We start from the raw sequence: 20,678 nt of genomic DNA, 5'->3' as shown, positions 1-20,678 counted from the left end.
CTAGTTGATTAATTGTATTTACACGCTATTATAAACTCAGGAAATCAATTAGTCTTTACTTACACTGAACAATATAAACAGCATGGTCCAAGATTTTACTGAGTTACCGGAGTTTACCTAGAAATTGATGCCTCTCGAATTATGGACCATTATTTATCTTTAACCTCAGGGGGAAGAATCACAGAGGAACAGGACACACAGATTGCATTCCGGATTATTTCTAATAGGGGTTAGTTTACCCATCACTGCTTTAAAACCTCAATGCCAGGTACGTGTCGCTGAAATCAGTTCAAGAGGTTCACTGGCGGTCTAGAACTAGAGGTTAGAATTCTAGTGAACCTCTTGGACCGATCTCAGTTACCATGTCTGCCCTCGCCCCTCCTAGACTGGGCAACCTAGCGCTGGCACACTGTCCTGACGAGCTTCGCTACAGGACCTCCAGCGATCGCCTGCATCTTGAAAATGACACCCGAGAGATGGAGACCTCTCTCTGGGCCACCATCTACCATCCCACTCTGCTAATATAGACTGCTGTCATGCTGAAGCTATACCAATGTATACTGTATTTACATATTTATATATACTGTGACCGCTTTCCCCAATCGTGCGTCTCCGAGGTATGATATTGATGCGCACTGGTGGCCGAGTCCAGCCGATCATTCTCCCGATGTGAGATGCAAAGTAACGGTGGCGGTGGTTTTGGCAGAGCGGGTCACACACACACAGACACAGAATCTTGTATTTATTTTTAAATTAAATTAGCCGGTAAGGCGTCTTCTACTGTAGATAGACGAGGAAAGCTCTGGGCACAGAATGAGTGCCTGGGATAAGAAATGGAAGTCCGAAAAATGTTTACTTTCATAGACCAAAGGGAATCAAAAGTGTACTTTACGGATTGGTTGCGGAATTAATAATGCTGAGTGATTTCTGTTGTTGCCAGTAAAATCTCCTCGAAGGGCGACTGAAGGGTTGTCGGGCCGAGATCTCAGTCAGGTTTCTTTAGTTTCTGTTCCTGATTCAGTTCTAGTTTTCTGTCTACTGTTTTGCTGAACACGCACGGTTTCAGTCTTCACGGAGAGTACGGGCTTCCACCTTGGATGTCAAAAGGGGTTTTCACTTTGTTTTTCTGACACGGGACTAAATCGGGACTGAGCCATTGAACTGCAATAAAACGACCGTAGCAACAGCTGACGAATATTCCTATTTTGTGCAGTTTTATCTCAAAGCAAGTAAAATTGACAGTTTTGTACTTTATCTGGATTTGTTTAATAAACTGTCTTTTGTTGTTGATACAATCTGTGTTACTTCTGCTTGAAAAAGCTGCAGTAGCTGCACACACACACACACAGACGCACAGGAATGCATATAGATACCCAGGTGCGTCTCTTTAAACACATGTATGTCCGCATAGAACTGTTGTCAGGACTGCAAATGCATCATTGAGCCTTTTCATGAATCTCACATAAGCATAGCATGTTTTATTTTGTAACTGGGTGCTGGAGTGATTTATCGCTCCACACGTTAAGAGCATCTTCTGTAATGGCATGTTTGGAAGGTAGGTCACTAGTGATCCTGAAGAGGAGTTAATCTCCCCCATTTTAACAGTTAAAAAAGACTGGAGTCCATTGATTAGGCTAGATATTGGCCAGATAAGTGCAGCTCAGGCAAGTGTAGTGTTCTGCTTGGCCTGTGGACTTCCCGGACGGTCCAAAAACAAAGTGAACAATTGATGGAGTTGTGTGTGCAGGGATGGATGTGTGCTGAAGTCTCAGTCGAGGCTCATAATGGACTACAGTCCCAGCAGAGAAACTGAGCACTTCAGTGGAGCAGCGACGAGGTGATGAACAGTAACGGGGGAGGAGAAACGAAGCCCCTTTTCTGGGATTTGGCTTTTGTATCGTTCCCTCCACAGCCTCCCCAGGGACTCCACCGAGGAACCCGATCAAGCTTTTAAGAGTGTGTTTCCCCTGCTGTGTGCTGTGTGCTCTGCCAGGTCTGCAGTGTGTGCATTGAAAGGGCTATTCGTATGTGCTGGGGGGTACCACCATTCGCTCCCCCAGCTCTAAAGCAATTTGCCCTCAGTGACCTGTATCCGGTCTGTCACGCAGGAGGGTCATCCGGACCTCCAGCCTCCGAGTGTGCATTCGTAACGCTGACGGAGCGGGGGGCCGTCCCAGTGGACAACTGCAGGTGAGACGTGCTTTATTTTCAGGTTTAGGCAGCAGTCAGGCATGGAAGCATGGAAACGTCTCGGGGGACCTCCATCCAGCAGTGGATCAATTGAGGATGATGATTATACACACACACCTATATATACACTATCATTTAAATCAATCAAAAAGGACTATTGATTATGAATTATGTTCTCCAAAACAATGGCACCAATATCCCAAACCAACACCAACAACGCAATCAGTGTTCAAATCCATATTTATTTCAGATCATCATTGCATATATTTTTTTAAATGCATTGTGATAAATGTATTGCTTAAGGGTAAAGATATGTCGATTATACTCCATGCACGAGCATGTTTACAGTGATAACATTTTGTTTAAAAAGTCTGCATCACAGTCGTTTTATGTTTCCTGATAAGATATTTGAAGAAGAAATCTACACAACACTACACTAGAAGCAAGAAGTATTTGCCTGGTATCTGTGGAAGTTTTTTGTGTCTTAGCATATTTTCATTTTGCACAATTTATACAAATGTCTCTCCTTTATATAAAAATAAATACATACAGACCTCCTTAAAAGTGTGAAACTAGCATTGTTAACACTTGAGACCTGATTAGCAAATACCACAGGCAAAACACTCATTGTGTGTAATCAAAATAAAACCCCGATCACTCAGTTCAGGGCATCGGCTCGGTTATATAACCGCAGGGAGGGAAAATGCGTGGGATCAAAAAACACAATTAAGGTTCCTATGCAAATCACAGACACACAGGGAAAACTATGCAATCGTTTCTAATTGTTCCTAAAGAGGGGCTAATGTTAACGAGGTATTCACTGTCATGCAGGGTTGTTTCAAAGGCACTATCTGGGAACAGGCTGAGTGACATCCTAAGAGGGTTTGGGTTCGATCTAGTCCTCAAATCATCACCATACCATTGAACATGCAGTGAACACAGACGATTGTAAGACATACATGCACCGTCAACAGACACTGTTAAATAAGACTGCCTTCCCTTACCGGCCCCTGGACCTGCATTCCCATGCGAGAGGAATATAAAGACACATCCTGAGAGAACATTTCACAAATAGATGGCCTTTCTGCACAAATAGTCACATATTGAAACCTCTGGAAATCTAAAGGTATAGATTTTAACATACGTGTGTCTATAATGTCTATTTAAATCAATTTCTGGCACACATTGACATATCGATATACCTAAAACATAGGTCATGGTTTAAACTTTACACATACGTTCTTATACTTTAAAATTGACATCCTCTATGTTGACAAGATGTATTGGTGGGTTCTATTTTTGGCGAATCGCAGTGTATCCATGAAACCTATGTGCAGGATGCGTTTCTTTGTGGTTTGGGCTGTATGGGTGTCCAGAGGCCCTGGGAGACGCCACCCGCCACGGGGGAAGGAGGCTGGGAGAGCGGAGCATCACCACACATGGTCTCCACCAGGAAAGAGCCTGGAACTGTTCTCACTTCCAATGTGAAGCTGAATTCAGTCACATGCAAAAAAAAAAAAAAAAAAAGACCGGATGTCCAGCTTTCAAGTGGGGACAGAACCAGTCGGCCGGGAGCTCAGACAGACCCCGGGGGATACGGCACGATGCTCTCCAATGCATTCCTAAGCAGACAGGCCCACTAGGAGAGCTTGGAATGAAGTTCACACCCCAGAGAAGCAAAGTCCACTTGGGGGTTGTTTTGTGTGTTGCTTTTTTGTTTGTTTCTTTAAGTACAACCCTTCCCAGTGGTCCACACCAGACCATACTGCTCTTGCGTTCTAAGCACAGGTCCGACTGATCTTCAGAGGGTTCTGCACGTGCTCACACTTCCCAGCCTGTAGGGACGTCTCAGTTTATTAAAAATGCTTGACCGGGGCGGCCGTCCGCTGCCCTCGGCCCGGAGTCTTCTGGGTTCAGTGCCAGCCGAGCCACGGAGGACCTCGTGATGCACATAGCCGATCCTAACGGGACAAGTTCACACGCTCCCCCAGCGCTGGAACACTGCCCACTGCAGCTGGCCCGTAAATACGAGGCACTGCAGCTCTCCAGGAACGGGGCCACACCGCTGACTGCAAAAGGGACACGGACACAGGGAAGAGGAAGGCAACTGGAGTCCATGAATTAACAACTCAAAGCAGAATAACAGGTGTGTTTATGCTACAGTACTCATTATTAATCACACGCTGCCCACGGAACAAACCAAGCCTTTCCTGTGCTTGTAGCCATGCGAGGTACCTGGTTCCAAATATTACAGTACATACAGAAAATATCAGAGTAAATATAGATTTTTCTCATGCTATCGATAGGTTTATTTTACATAAAAACAAGGACTATCAAATATCCTGCATAGCTCAGTCAAAAAAGGTTTTATAATGTGCAATGTTTTTTCTCCCCATCAGGCTCTACGGAGGTTTTAATATCTACAGAATGCTATCAAGACTACCGGGAGGAAGAAAAGGAAAATATAATAAAATCAAACACCCTGAAGTACGACCAGGAGGAGTCTTGATGCTGGTCTGTGAACTGCTGCTTTCCAATCATGTGCTGCTTTGAGTTCCATCTGATTAACTCAAATCCAATATAGTTTTAAAGCAACCATACCAGGACTGCATACAGGTTTTTGAGAAACACCGAAGTCTGCAAACTCCTACTATTTAATCCAGGTTGGAATCAATAAATAAATACAGTTTACTACAGCTAGCTTTTTGGGTCTGTCTCCCAAACATTGACGAACACAGTGCATACACTGCTTAAAAGAACTGGCCGGCAGTAGGGGAGATACAAATGGAAATTGGGCTTCAAGGCATTCAAGACAGAAAACAGGAGACACTTCTTCACACAGAGAGGCGTCACAATCTGAACAAACTCCCCAGCGATGTGGCTGAAGAGACAATTTGGGAACATTCAAAAACAGACTGGATAGGATCCTTGATCACTTAGTTATTAATGGACACCAAACGAGCACGATGGGGCGAATAGGCTCCTCTCGACTGGACACTTTCTTATGTTCTTATATCAGAACTACGAAGCACAGATGTCACGATAGGAGGGATTGAAACTCAGACACCTGTATTAACAAAGGGGGGTTTCTAACGCTCTGCCCAGCTAGCCAAACAAACGTCTGTGAACAGTTTAAGAATTAGATTTGGAGACGTATTGTTGGGGGGGCATGCCAGCCACGGGTGCATCTTTAAATGCAATGTAAAGAAGTGCAGTGAGTGGGTGCTGGTTGGAGAGAAGAACCCTCGAGTGCCAGGAAACCCCTGCCAGCCATTTAGCTTCCTAACGCCTTCAAGTCTTCACCTGGATGGAAAAATATAATATTTCACCTTAAAACAGATTCCCTCACTCCAACCAAAACAGTAACACAAATAAGCACACATTACAGACACAGTAGACCTTGACCCCTCAGTATAAAACAAGCTGCCGCATAGCCCGACTGCAGGAGATGCTAGTTTTTGCTGTGCAGGTTGAAGAGTCTCTATGGCTTGTGTGGGCAGTTGCTGGTAGTCCTGGGAGCCCCCCCGCTCTCTCAGCACTGCCCAGATGTGCTTGACAGGGAGGCCTAGTACCCACAATGCACCACATTTGCCTATGCCCACTCCTGGCACCCACAGCCCGGCCCCGAGGGCCTTCAGTCTGTAGTGTTAGGGGACCAGTCGTAAGGCATGTAGAGCACTTTGTAGCAGGGGGCGTTCAAGACCTCCTCCAGGCTGGACTTCTTGGGAGAGTCCCCCATGTGGTTTAATATCCAGTTCAGTAGCTGTGGGAAAAAATAATCGGTATATTACAACAATAAAACGAGGGCTCAGCTGTAGCCCCCAGCTCCCTGTGTGCCTCTACGCCCCACTTCCTGCCCTAGCCTGGTCCCCCGGCTCACCCACTTCCTGTTCTTATTCCGCGAGCGCGAGCCACAGCAACGCACCTTCTCGTCCGTGTCCCCGAAGTCCACCTTGTACCACTTGAAGATCTGGCTGAGCCGCACCTCTCCCTTCGCCCGGTCCACCCTGCAGGCGCTGTCGTTCTCCAGGAAGGCCTCAGCCGCCGTGCGCAGCTGCCGGTCGATGTCCTGCAGCGGAGCGGCAGACTGGTCGGGTCACGTGTTTCGACACACTGATATCTGTCGCCCGACTTCAGCCGTGCAGATAATCGCGGTTTCCAGGGTCAAAATAAAATGCTGTACATGCTTCCTCTTAACTGTTTACGTAAAAAACATTGTAAACAAACTGCAATTCCACAGGGAAACCATGACCAAAACTCTTGGGAAAACTAAAACACCTACATGAGAGAAGGTATATATTTTGGCTCTGACTTGGTTGGCAAGAATAAACACATTCAGGACTGCGTCAAACTATTTCCATCATCACGTCAGCGTGTATCGGCAGGACATACCTTGGCTGTGTAGGTCTTAATGGGGGGGCAGCCCTTTGCTCCGCAGTTCAAGGCAAAGTGAACGAGAGGCTCTGCGTTGGGGAGGGCGACCTGGAGACGCGGGTCACTCTTGGAGAAGGGCTTCATCAGCTGCGCCACGCCCTTCCTGTTGCCCCGCAGCACCCCGTTCTCGATGTCCTGCAGGGTGAACACGGCGCCGCCGATCAGGTAGCTCACGTAGTTGAAGAACTGGAGAACAAAACCCAGAGTGAAAAGAAACGAGACATGAAGGTGGACTGCATCATAGTGGACATGTCCGTCTTTAACCAACTCTGTGTAAGACTGCAAGCACTGGAGATCCAGCTATATGCACAAAAGACAAGCCGCCCCCTCAATGCCCCGCCTACCCGGTAGCGCTGCCACACGTTCTGCGGGGATCCGAGGCGCAGGTGCCCGTGGATGACCAGCACGTTGTAGATGTTGATGAAGAAGGCCAGCTTCTCCTCGCGGCTCAGAGCGTGCAGCTCCACCCGCTGCAGCTGCACAGCCAGATCGCAGTACCTCTGGAAGGACGGGCTCTGGGACATGGCCTTGTAATCCACAGACTGGGGGGAGAGGAACGTCACAGCGGTCAACCGGGTCTACATCCGTGCGGGGAAGTGAAGACGTCAGAGAAAGCCCAACGGCAGAGTGGATTACCTTGCCGTCCGGGGAGAGGTGCTCAGCGTACAGTTTCAGGATCAGATGCCTCAGGGCTTCGGAGAGTTCAGCAGCTGAACACAAGGAAGGGTTCGTGAGTTGGCAGAGAAACAGTGTGAGACATTGAGAGGTTTACGTTCAGAGGGAAAGAAACAACAACTTTAAAATCCACTGGTTTCCCTTATTATTTTGTGCGTCATGCTCAAAGTCACTGGGTGACCTATATCAGTGTGACAGTTTATTTTACGCAGAAATCCGCAAACTGTGTTGTTCCTCCCCATCCCCTCTGAGGAGCAGCTGTGCGAGACACCCGCCCTGAAGCGCACGCCGATTTGAGTTGACACTTGTGAAAAATTAATTCGAAGAGACGCGTGCAAGCGAGACACTGCAGCTGGGAATCTGCGGTTTTAGGAGCAGAAAGGTCTGTTATCTCCTCACTCTGACAGAATAGAGACACAAAACCCTGAAGGTACTTGAGAGCAGAGCAGGAGAAGCATCACAGAGGTGTTTTGGTCCTCAAGTGAAGCAGCTGCTCAAGAAGGCCCTGCCAGGCCCAGCACAGAGACATCACATGCAGCGGTTAGGAATATCTCACAGAGGAGGGTTTGGAAACCCACCGGTTTTGCAGATAACCACTGACCAGATTCCTTTAGCCCCAAAGCACGATACACCCAACACCAGAGCCACAGCAGAAGAGCGAGGAAGAAGCCGATCCCAAAGCCAAACACACAAGAAGCCCAGATCCCGCCACCGAGATGCGAGTCAAACACCAGGTCTTCAGAGCTTCAACACATTAGTAGTGCACAACTGACAGTTTGGTTAGTTGTTTCTGCAAAGCATTCTGGGGGATTTTAGTGGCTATATAAACTCCTACATGGATATATCGCAGCTGTGATGTACCTGCTAATTTGATGTGTGGGGATTGGATGACCTTCTGAAAGAGTGTCTAGTTTCACAGGGAGGTATCTTGTGTACACGGCATGAATAATTAAGCCGAAAGAGCTCTGTTTCAGGCGGCTCAGTCATTCACTCCATGTCTTGTGTGCGTTTGGCTACATACCCATGACAGGACTGCACTCGGCCGTCTCCCCGGCATTCAGCGAGAAGCGAGGGTGCTCCACTAATCTGTACAGGGTGCTATTCTCTTCAAACTGCCCCGTCCCAGACACAGGGTTAAAAAACCTCCTCTCCATTAAACTCTTTGCGGTTTCGAGGGCTTCACTCCTGTCTAGAGGATTCAAGCGAGAGTCGTTAGCGTTTCGCAGGCAAAACGAGCCAACGCTTAACAGGACAAAGCTGCAGAAATTTTTTGATTATTATTATTATATTTCTTAGCCGACACCCTTATCCAGGGCAACCCTCTGCTTTTCTTCCTTGCAGCTGTAAACACCTTTGGGTACAAATAGACTCAAGCAGATTGACAGCCATTGCCCACAAGACAGACCTGAAAGCCCACAGAACTCCACACGTAAATGATTTAGCTGAGGAAACCCGTCTGTGATGACAGGATAACAGGCCCTCTTTTCCACTCCTGTCTCATTAGAAGAAAGACTGATTTACCGGACAGACGCATTCAAGAAAGCATCTCTCAAGTCTAGTCCCCAGAGCCCAAACCTAAAATACAACAACACAAACTCACCCAGCCCCTGGCCCCTCTGCAGCCAGTGGACCAGCTGCTCCCCAGTGACGGCGTGCTGCCACTCTCTCAGCCCTCGTCTGTGGCGTCCGATCACCCCACTGCGCTTGAACCCCACAATCATGTCGGCAAAATCATCCCTCTCACACTCAAACTCTGTGGAAGCAGACGAGGTGTGGCTTTGAAGGGCGAGGCGACCCACCGCCGCTCTCGAAATCAGACGTACAGCTGACCCTTCCAGCTCTGTTGTCACCTGCTTCTGCCGTGAGTGAGACAGGGAAATCTAAAGGATGAATTCCTGAGTGGATGAATCACTGTAAAACGATGCAGCACCGAGGGGATTAAAAACTGAGACTTTCCTTCCAGAAAACGAGGAATAACTGTAACTGTATCTCTCTCAAAACTCTGAGGCCGAAAGAACTTAACTACCAGGGAAGCCGATAAGCTCCACCAGCTGACTTCTTAGAAGTCCTATTTGCTTACTTGGTTCTGCATTAAATTGCATCAGAAGAGCCCTCTATATAGTTCACGGTTCCTGAAATGATTACTCAAATAAATATGTTCTAATGCGTCTTCTCATCGAGAGAGAATAGAGCGCCTTAAAACCACCGTCACGGCGGATCGTGTCACTCGACATTTTATACATACATCGATCTTGAAGAGATATGGACAGACGGGCAAAATGAAACATAACCGAGACGGAGAAGTTTTGTCCCGGGACTCGATTTGAACCACAGCCTCTCCCGTGACCACAGCGACCTTGGATACAGACCTCCATCCCGGGGTTCCCCTTCCTCCGGCTCCTCCCCGGGCAGCGGGAGGACGTCCAGCGGCACAGGCTTGTCCCTCACCATGCGCACCAGTCTCTGCAGCTCCTCGGGGGCCTGGCCAATGACAAGAGGATTTGGTGCCTTGCTCATGGTGGTTATTTACTCTGTCTTAGCCCTGTTCCCCGGTCACATGCACCATGGGGAGATAAAACAGTCCGGGAAACAACTGCTGCTTTCAGGAACACAAACAGCCCATTTATGAGAAGACCTTGTGCACCAACGCGCGTGGAGTGATCATGATCTCCGTCATGAAAGACGCGCTGCTCTCTGAGTAACAGGTGTTGAGTAACGGCCATTTCTACAATGTGTTGACGATGGTGATGACTACTATAAGAAGTCTGATAACCACTATGACGACGACAAAATAACCTTGATGCTATCATCCCTTTTAAACATGACACACTCACTCACTCACCAGCGCTAGCAGGTCCTCGTTGCCCCCCACGTGCACGCCGTTGAAGAAGATCTGTGGCACGGCGCCGTGGCCGGTCAGCTCCTGGACGCGCGGCCGCAGCTCGGCGTTCCGGTCCAGGTCCACCTCGCAGAGCGGCAGGCCCAGCTCCCGCAGCCGTGCACTGGCCTGCCGGCAGTGGGGGCAGCCCGGCACGGAGTACACCGTCACCCGCCCCGCCGGCCCCCCGCTCCCCGCTCTGCCCACCTCCCCGTCCATTTCACAGGCTGCAGACAAGGACACAGACCAAACGCTGTCTCAGTTAATGAGTATGTATCATTATTTAGCAAATGCCGGTACCCAAGGCTTTGCCAACCTCACGTCTGATATCTTGTGACGTTTGTAAGATGCAAGAGGTTGCAACGTCACTATCCACCTGACATTTAGGAACCCATTCCAGACACAACATGAAGTCATAGCAGCTTTCTGTAGCAGATCAACAACAGATACAAAACATCTTAAAACCAAAGAGAAAACAACCAAAAAGTTTTTATTTTCCGAACTATGAGTGTCTCATCCATCCTCAGCTTTGTGTCTGTAGTCAGCTGTCTTGGAGCAGAGCAACAAAATGCAGTAGCAGACTTTTTTCCCTTCCTTTGTTAAATGAGCATCAATGTGGCCCTACACTAAAGCAGCACTTACAGGTCGAACTACAAGCACACACTTGTACATGACAATCAAAGAGGAGTATATTCTACCAGCGGGCCTTCTAAGTATTTGTGACTCACATCCACTTCCCTCAACCTGTTCAACGTCCTGAAACAATATTATCAGTGAACCTCAGAGTAACTCTGGCACACCGAGCACAAAGCCACGGACAGTCTAGGCTTCCAGGAACTCAACAGAGAGAGGAGAGCTGGCCGCTCATCACCCGTCTGTCTGAAGGGCTGTGATCCTCATTAGCCTAATTAGGACTCAGCCAGTAGCTCCTTCCTGGACCAGATCTGGCGCTTTGCTCTGTACATCCCTCTGCATGAGGAACGCTTTTCCCTTTCAGTCCTGGATGTAGTTGTACTGAAGGAGTCACACAAAGTCACACAGTCACTCTCTCTGCTATGGGTACATCTGCACACAAAACAGCCAACATGCCGTGTATTAGAAACTAACAGAGGCTGGATTATTATTTAAATACCATTACAGTCATGTCCCTCTGTGCATGTCTCGGTTTACAAGCCAAATCACATTAGACATAAGTCAATCAAAGGAATTACCCAGGAGCCACATGCATGAAGCAGTCCAGTGCAATGACATTTCAACAGCCTGCTCTGAGCTATGAAAATGCTTGGTCATACATCTCCTTTTGCAGGGTTACAACACAGAGAGCCAGCAACACGATCCTGCTCCAGGAGAAGGGTTACAAACAGCAAATAACAAAAAGAAAGAAAGCATACATAAGACACCCACGTCTATAATAACGGTCACGTTTCATACTAACCTTGCACAAAGCGTGAAGATCTCAAGATCCGTGTGGACTAATGTCACTGCGATGGACACAGCAGAGCCTCCGCGCAGGCAGGCAGGCAGGCAGGCAGTAACACAGCACCACGGATGGCCTCGCCGGTGCGCATTTCATTGGCTTATTATCTGCCCGCAGCCGCACACACCGCTTCCTCAGAGCAGTAACCCGCTTCTCTGAGCATCAGCCCCGCAGCGTCCGCAACAATGTCGCTCAGACACTGGACACGTTCATTGCGGCTGCCTTTGAGCTTGTGCTGCACCGGGGGGCGCAGGACACGTTTCTACCCTGTAGACACGCGTTTAATCACAGCGGCACTGGGAAGAGCATGCAGTGTTAAGGTATTGTGCATTGCTGCGGCACTGCTGACCCGGCCAGGCGGTAGTCGGAGCTGCATCTCACCGCAGAGGCTCCGCTGCACCGCGTCCACACACCCCGAGACTTGAACTGCCCTGTGGCCCGCGCAGCTGCCAGTCTGCAGGCCTGCTCTGACACACCTCTGTGTCGAGCTGCATTTGCGTGTGTCTGTCGTGTTTAACGAGCCCCCGCGCTTACCTGACCCGAGGCAGCGCTGCGCATTGAAGTCAGTCCACACTGCAGCTGCGCCACACACAGCATCCGGGTCCTAGTGCCGCCGCAGTCCTCACACAGCGCTTGCTTACTTACACACACACAGGCTATTCAAAGGGACTTAGATGATATTGAGTTGTGGGCCGACATCTGGCAGATGAAATTCAATGTGGACAAGTGCAAGGTAATACATGCAGGTAACAAAAATGTCCACTATAATTACACTATGGGAGGAATAGAACTAGATGAAGTAACGCATGAGAAAGACCTAGGAGTCTATGTGGACTCCTCACTTTCTCCATACAAACAGTGTGGGGAAGCAATAAAAAAGGCAAACAGGATGTTAGGGTATATTGTCAAAAGTGCAGAATTGAGAACAAGGGCAGTGATGTGCAGACTGTACGATGCACTAGTTAGAGCTCATCTGGATACTGTGGACAGTTCTGGGCTCCACACTTCAAGAAAGATATCGCTGCTCTAGAGGCAGTTCAGAGGAGAGCAACCAGACTTATTCCAGGTCTGAAGGGAATGTCCTACTGAGAGACTGAGGACCTGAACCTTTTCACCCTGGAACAGAGGAGACTACGTGGGGACTTGATTCAAGTCTTCAAGATCATGAAAGGCATCGACCACATCAAACCAGAGGAGCTTTTCCAGATCAGCAGGGACACACGCACCCGGGGACACAAATGGAAATTGGGCTTCAAGGCATTCAAGACAGAAAACAGGAGACACTTCTTCACACAGAGAGGCGTCACAATCTGAACAAACTCCCCAGCGATGTGGCTGAAGAGACAATTTGGGAACATTCAAAAACAGACTGGATAGGATCCTTGGATCACTTAGTTATTAATGGACACCAAACAAGTAGGATGGGCCGAATGACCCCGATTGGACACTTTCTTATGTTCTAGTGCTACGTTCTACTCACACGCAACCAGCAGCACACAAGCAGTGCGTCGCCAGTCGATGTGCAGTGGGTCCAGCACAGGTTTTAGGCATTGTGGCTCAGGGACAGGTCAAGGGAAAGAGGGACTGGATTGAGGAATTCAGGGAATAATCGGGGAGCTTTACATCTATAGGCGGGTAAGATAGTGTAGGTCAGTGCCATCTGCCTATGTTGCTTTTCTGTGTATTTATTTTGTATTCTGACCTGGCGTTACAAATCTACGAGTAGCCGAGCGTGAGCCGAGTCACAGCCTATAGAGGTTTACACAATATATATACATAAACACACATGCACACAGATACATATTGTATGGTTATAAAACTTTATTTTGGCAATATTCATAAGCTTAACACAAAACAGGAAATGTGCAAATTCAAAAAGTACTTATCAAAAGTAGTTTCACAGACTTTGATATTAAGTAATCCAGGACTTGTTGTCAGATCTGTAGGTTTTAAATCAAAGTGTCTTCTGGAACACGTCAAAGTCCTCGAGAGAAGCCAGGGCGATAGTGGCGCAGAAGAGATGATCGGGCAGCGAGACTAACTGGTCCAGAGAGACGTAGTTGGGCTCAGCCAGGTCGAACTGGTCTCTGCCCAAGTGTTTCAAGAACAAGTGTCTCTCTCTGATCCTCAGAAGCCTTGCATTCAGCACCTACAATACAATAAACATGTCAGTCCGCAGGAAACGGATTAAAAACAGGTATCGGTCATGTGTGTGTGGTTTTGATGAGGTTTTAGTTTTAAATGACTAATGCTGAACACAATCAAAGAGCTTTTCACTTCTTCTCACAAACACTGCCTTTATACAGTTTAATGATTTGAATAATTAGAAATGCAGTGGATCTGTTGGGATCCTGACACAACGATAGCAACTCTACAGAAACAGAGTGTCCGATCCTGGGCTCAATAGATTAGGAGTCTTAAACACGCTGAATTCAGGCCGTCTCTCTCCGAAGAGTTGAAGAGCTCAAAGCAAGCCAGAAATAACAGGAAACGCAGAAATGTTTAATCTGTCAATCTAGACTAAACAGCCTGTTCGGTAACAAAGCCGTCTGCGCGGCTTTTGGAGAGCTCGGCCTTTACAGGATTAAAACTTTAAGGAAAGCGCCAAGAACAAAAGCTGAATTATGCGATTTATACAGAATTCCATTAGAGGCAGTTTGATGTTCTAGGCACTCATGACACCATAAACATTTAGAGACAGAAAAAACTGAAAGTGCAAAGCTGTTCCGGGGCATTTAGTGCAGATGATTTGAATCAAATCATCACAAAATAGAGGCAACGCAACAGTGCAGGAGTAAAATACCCTAAACCACACTGTCAACTACAAAAACACAGCCTTGAACTCATAAGATGCTAAAATCCATCTACAATAAAATATATAAACAGTGTATAACTCTGTGTGTTACCTGTGGGAATCGCACAATGAGAGAGTGTGGAATTCCCATCGTATTGTGTACGTAGTCGAAGATCCCGGTGAGTTTTTTCTTGTTGGTCGTCAGAAGCTTCGGCACCCTGGTGACCATGTGCTGGACCTCATTCTTCCGGAACCCCAGGTCCATTTCGCACACCTGCACCAACACAGACACGACAACAAGAGACGTCCACCAAACAGGATTCGGAAACAAAAACGGGGGAAATGATGGCCGCGCGGGATTTTACGTGCATCTTACTTTGAGGTTCTCTTTCACCGGGTCCAGTTTCCCACATAGCAACCTGGGGAAACGCGTCACAAGGTCCTGCGTCTGGAGAACAAGACCAAATAAAAACAGAGATATATACATGACAGACTACCTAGTGAAAGCATCCATCTGAAGCAAGACTAGTCTAGTTGATGTGAATTATAAAAACTGCTCTGCCTGGTAAATTGGAATAATGTATTTATTTAAAGCGTATTCAATATTTGTGACACATACATCCAATGGGTTTCCATTTGTTACATAAATAATGTTTTGCACACAATTCAGAGTAGACCCACACACTTTTAAAGCCATTCAGCACAAACTTAAAATGACTTTTAGTAAATAATCTCAATTCTATACGGAGCTGAAACAAATGCACCCGGACCTGGACCACTGCCACACTGCTCTTCAGTGATACACCTATTTTTAGGTGTATGTGCATTTATTGAAGGTCACAAATCAACTGTAACTGACCTTTTGTACATTCAGTTCAAGCTGCTTCTGGAAGAAACTCAGTCTGTTGTCCAGCCTCTCCACACTGAAGTTTAGCAGGTGAGGAGCTTTGGAAACCATTCGAGCAATTGCATCGGCGCTGAACCTCTTGAGCCTCAGGTAAGACACCCTGAAACCATTGTAGAACACGTTAAACCATCAACTAAATATTTATCTTATTGTGTTACATTGCATTGCTCTATTAAAGGCAGACACCTGTGGAATATCTCACCAGCCGAGATGAAAATACAAACACAATTCAAAGATCTTACCACAAATGTTAAAGATTTTAGCTACAAACCCCCAGGCTTATCATGCGAACATTACAGTGAAGTAAACAGTGTTTGACTTTAACATCTGTTACAGATAACTCATCGTATTGTCCTCTTCCCAAAGCGTGGCGCTGTATCACAGCTCCGAGTCCAGAGAAAGAGAACAATTATCTGCAGATTCTACATTTAAAAACAAAACAGACAAGAGCAACGCACTACAAACATCTGGTTGATGACACGAACCGATTCCTGTCTTTTGAAGAACATTCCTGTGATGGCAGGTCATGCATCGTTTCCCCGTTTAAAAACATTTAAGAGGTTGAGCAATGAACACTGAATTACAGTTTTAGGCCCAGAGGAGCCCACCTTGCTTGCAGGTTCTTCATGTTTTCTGTGAGAATGAAGGGATTTATGGTGAGGACAGGACCCAGATGCATCTCCTCCACACCAACGTCTCTGAGGAAGAGCAGTCGTTCCTGGACGTCTTTTTCGAAGTCCAAGCGCAGAAGCATGTTCCCGACATTGGGGCGCCGCTCCAGCTTAGACAGGTCAACGCCTGGCATGGGAAGAGACCAATCAAACCACAGCATTAGATGAGAAGAATTACACAAACCTGTGGAGCGCACAAAATCGTACTCCTCACATCCACACAATACAGTCGCTTATTCCCGAAACAGAGCAACTGTTTCAGCTCTTCTGAACTTCATCACATCAATCCCAGCAGCGAGGGGACTGCGATTTCTCATTTAATTAACTTGAATTAGTATAATAATTTTAAATGACTCCGTACCGAGCAGCACCAGTCTGCGCAGCGTCTCTGACTGGTTCACATAGTCCCTCAGCGAGACCGAAACTGGACTCAGCCCCGGGTCCACACTGATCTGCGAGGCGTCTTCATCAGTGATCTCCTCGAACGGAGACGGAGGTGGAACTGCATCCAATTCTGAAAGAGGTGGGAGAAATACTGCTGGTCAGCAGTGCACTTAAAGTCAAGGTCAGTAGGGGCCAACTCTGAAAATCCTGTGGCCCTTAAGGACCCCTTTCCTAGCTTTAAAAGGCAACTGTGTATAAATTCAGAACATGTTCACAATTTAAACTGCAGTTAACATGTGGAATACTTTAACATTAATTTAACATTCAGAACAGCAGTTATCCATCCCCAACCACGAGTGCAGCGCAGTATTTACCCACGAGTGGCCTCTCGGGGGTGGGATCGCTCCTCACTGTGTCCTCAAGGTGACAGTTTTCATAAGGAAGCAGATGAGATCCCGGCGAAGCAGCCACTGCAGTTTCATCAGCGGGTTGCGGACTTGCCCTCCGGGAGGAGAGTACACTGAGGTGGTCGCCCCTCCATCTCTCCAGGCGCACGGCGCGGTGCGGGTTCACAGACAGCAGGCCTCCCTGGGCGCGGGCCAGCGAGACCCGCAGGCTTCTAGAACGCAGAGTTCGGTCTCTTTGGAACGCTGTGAGCAGAGTTCTGACCCGCAGGAAGCAACATCTGTGGCACAACTGCACACCCAGAGAACCCATTACAAGACACACACGCACTATCCTCCCCGCTACCACGGGATTAAAGCTCAATAGGTAACATTATAAAGCTGACGCTACTCTGCGCTCCGCATGTTTTACCTTCCGCCCTCCTTTGCGCCTTCTCAACCAATCAGAACACCCCTTAGGCGGCACTTTGATTGGGAACCTAGATGTCAATCATCCTGCGTGACGATTCTTAAGGTGGTATACACACTGTTTACAGTACAGAACTGCGCATGTTCGCACATACACACGATACTGTTACGACTACGATGAATAATATGGCACAGCGCCTTGTTAATCGTGTGAGCGTATGCTCTTCAGTACCAATGGATGTATATATGTAATGACGTGATGTGGAGCATGCGCATTGACGCCAGGTCGTGTCAGTCCGGTCCCGGAACCTTTGTTGCGGGACTGTGTCCCCCCGGAGCCGCGCAGCGACGGGCTCTGCCGCGGAGGCGAGGCGGGGATCGGCTGGTTTGTGGCGCTGCTCCGGGGCGACTGAGAGGAGATGTCGGGGCTGTCCGAGAGGCAGAAGGCGGGCTGCACGGAGATCCTCCAGAGCCTCGCCGAGCCGGACCTGCTGGCGCTGAAGGACACCGTCACCAACCGCATGATCACCGTGGAGAGCAGCCAAGGTAGAGCAGGCCGCTGCGGGAGAAGTGGTCCAGTGTCCCGGCTAGGGCTTCTCATTGGCCCGTGTGGTGATTATTCAGCGCTGTCCTAACCGCAGGGCTTGAGACTCCCTTTTTAAAGGTTCATATTTATCTTTAATTTATGTTTCTCGGCACTAAAACGCCCCCCTGATGCCGCCCACCCCCTCAAACAGCCCGGCGTGACGGAAACGCACCCCGTTTAAAAGTGTGCAATTATGGAGGATAATTTGTGCCAAAAATCAATCAATAAATGCATTGATTTGTAAATGTATTTATTCATTTACTTCAACATTTATTTGTTTTTTTTATTTATGCATTTATGTATTGCAAAGTATATGTGCAGTGAGGATGGTTTTATTGATGTCTATTGAACCCAATGGGACACGTCTCTCTGGTTTCTCAGAGGCCCTCCATGCCATCCTGGCCTACAGCCAGAGCGCCGAGGAGCTGCTGCGGCGCAAGAAGGTTCACCGCGACTTCATCTTCCGCTACCTGGCCAAGGAGGGCGTCGTGCTGCCGCCCACGTCCGAGAAGCACCAGCTCATCAAGACGGCGCTGGACTACTGGGGTCCGGAGGGGACGGCTGTGCAGGTGCTTGAGGGGTCTGGGGTGCAAACAAACACACACAGACTCACTCACTCTCGCACACTCTCACAGACTCACTCACTCTCGCACACTCTCACAGACTCACTCACTCTCGCACACTCTCACAGACTCACTCACTCTCGCACACTATCACAGACTCACTCTCGCACACTATCACAGACTCACTCACTCACTCACTCTCGCACACTCACAGACTCACTCACTCACTCACTCTCGCACACTCACAGACTCACTCACTCACTCACTCACTCACACAGCCACACTCTCTCTCACACACACACACACGCACAGCATGATGAGAGCAGGATGCTTTTCCATTTCGCTCTGGGCTGCCACTCTGCACACCATGGTCTGTCCACACAGTGTGCGATCGCATGGCTGCTTAGTGTGTCGGGCGCAGCGTGGAAGCACGGTATGTCCGTCCGTTGCGTGTGTCTCCAGCTCTCCCAGCACGGGGCCGCGTTCTTCCACGACACAGACCTGCTGGCTGATGTCTCGCCTCTACACTGGTACACACAATAGTTTGCATCATCTCAGTGTTCAAATACTGACCCCTAGTTTTGTGTTCTTCTTCGGCAAATAAACCCTGCATGTTGTGGTTGTTTAGTAACTTTGAAAATACTTTAAATATGGTGGCACAATCCTGACACCCCCGCTGATCTCCTGTGTTTGCTGCAGGCCCCCAAGCCGAGCGGCCGGGCCGTGGAGGCGGAGGGCAGGGCGGAGACGGCGCCGGGCCGGGGGGAGCAGGCCGCCGAGTGCCAGGCGCTGGGGGACCAGTTCTGCCAGTGGTTCTTCCAGCTTCTGAACTCTCAGAACCCCGCGCTGGGGCAGACGCGGCAGGACTGGGGGCCGCAGCACTTCTGGGACGACGCGCGGCTGCAGTTCTGCTACAGCACGGCCGAGCAGCAGCTGGAGGAGTACCGGGGCGCGGAGCTGGTGAGCCTGCGCCTGCTGGCCTTGGCCCGGGACGAGCAGCTGTTCCTCAGCCCCAACCTGGACCCCCGCGGTCTGAAGTGCGTGTCCTCGGCGCACGGGCTGGTGGTGGTGGCGGTGGCCGGGACGATCCACCGCGAGCGAAAGTGCCTGGGGGTCTTCGAGCAGGTGTTCGGCCTGATCCGGACCCCCACCGGCCCCAACAGCTGGAAGATCAAATTCCTGAACTTGAAAATCAGGGGGCAGAGCGCGCTGGAGGGCGGGGAGCCGGTACCAGCGCCGGCGGTGACCTACGAGCCCAGCGAGCTGCGGCTCTTCTGTGGTTGAGACTGTGGGGTGGATGAGGTGTGTTGTACATATATATACGAAGGTGGGGAAGAGCACTTTATGTAAAGAGATTTTATTTTGTTTTTGTCCTGTAGAAAGAGTTTCAAAAAAAAAAAACAACAATCAGCCTAGTGCAAACTCTTCATTTCTAATTTATTTTTTATTATTTTTATAAGAGTTACATTCATACCAAAGTCTAGTTAGAGAGGGATATTTTTGGAGAAGAACCTACAGATGACATGAACAAGAAATGGGTGGATTACATGGGTCAAAATGTTATAAAAGAGCTGAAAACAAGTCTGCTTCTGTGTTAAACCACAACACACACGTGTACAGACTACATGTATGTGCATCTGCTGTCCTGCACAGAAAAAGCATTTGCAGCAAAACAATAAAAACTGTGGGAAGCGCCGTTCGTTCTGTTTTTTTGTGATGAGATCTACGCTCATAGTTTTTGACACGTAAGCAGAGAAAGGAGTCAATTCTACCGGACAGCGTGTTCTTAGAGGGTCAGTTTTTAAATCTTGCATGGTGCCCAGTTATCAGTTGACCTTTCACCCTTTCAATCAGGGCATGTGGCAGGCCAGGCGGATCGGTCTCTGTGCAGGGTGAAGACCACTACGTGAAGTTCAGACTCGGTATCCAAAAGCAAAGCGAAAGCACACGACAGAACCTGCTCGGGGTTATTAAAGTCGCTCAACCGTAAAATAAACCAAAAAGATCAGTCGTCCGCCGTCACAGCATTCCCACTTTGTCTTGGAAAAGCTGACCGCTCTGTTCCGTCTAATGGAAGACAGGTGTGAAAGCCATAGAAAATGACTGAAAATAAAAAGTGCCAGCGCACAGTAATGACTGAGGTTTGAGAGGCTGCTATGTGTTAAGACTAGTGTTGAACTTCTACTGTAACAAATATATGTAAGGTGATAAATTACAGAAAGTAAAAGGGAAGGGTCCTGTTTTCTTTCTGTTCTGGCGAGGGGTGCTGACATCATGGAAAACTGCTAATAAAGTCCTGGATAAGAA

General features: G+C 48.4%; 3 protein-coding genes across 3 annotated transcripts; 1 reads left to right on the top strand and 2 right to left on the bottom strand.

Annotated features, from left to right (window-relative positions):
- Positions 1-2,412: 2,412 nt before the first annotated feature.
- On the bottom strand, positions 2,413-10,396 carry LOC136751744 (uncharacterized). Its single transcript, XM_066707538.1, has 9 exons — positions 10,142-10,396; positions 9,669-9,780; positions 8,900-9,052; positions 8,321-8,488; positions 7,261-7,334; positions 6,969-7,166; positions 6,583-6,810; positions 6,116-6,259; positions 2,413-5,953 (listed from the first exon to the last, which is right to left on the bottom strand). Exons 1-9 carry the CDS (start codon positions 10,394-10,396, stop codon positions 5,825-5,827), a joined length of 1,461 nt encoding a protein of 486 aa, XP_066563635.1. The 3' UTR covers positions 2,413-5,824.
- Positions 10,397-13,453: 3,057 nt separating this feature from the next.
- On the bottom strand, positions 13,454-17,269 carry mterf3 (mitochondrial transcription termination factor 3). The gene is made up of 7 exons (XM_066706018.1): positions 16,785-17,269; positions 16,388-16,540; positions 15,964-16,153; positions 15,308-15,455; positions 14,825-14,896; positions 14,561-14,722; positions 13,454-13,803 (listed from the first exon to the last, which is right to left on the bottom strand). Exons 1-7 carry the CDS (start codon positions 17,125-17,127, stop codon positions 13,609-13,611), a joined length of 1,263 nt encoding a protein of 420 aa, XP_066562115.1. The 5' UTR covers positions 17,128-17,269; the 3' UTR covers positions 13,454-13,608.
- A 102-nt stretch (positions 17,270-17,371) lies between these two features.
- On the top strand, positions 17,372-20,067 carry c6h3orf38 (chromosome 6 C3orf38 homolog). The gene is made up of 3 exons (XM_066706019.1): positions 17,372-17,768; positions 18,190-18,377; positions 19,071-20,067. The coding sequence occupies exons 1-3, from the start codon at positions 17,642-17,644 to the stop codon at positions 19,653-19,655; spliced, it is 900 nt and encodes a 299-aa protein (XP_066562116.1). The 5' UTR covers positions 17,372-17,641; the 3' UTR covers positions 19,656-20,067.
- Positions 20,068-20,678: the final 611 nt, after the last annotated feature.

This window comes from Amia ocellicauda, chromosome 6 (genome assembly GCF_036373705.1).
Source record: "Amia ocellicauda isolate fAmiCal2 chromosome 6, fAmiCal2.hap1, whole genome shotgun sequence".
Taxonomy (NCBI): domain Eukaryota; kingdom Metazoa; phylum Chordata; class Actinopteri; order Amiiformes; family Amiidae; genus Amia; species Amia ocellicauda.
This window is presented reverse-complemented; position numbering and strand designations above follow the sequence as displayed.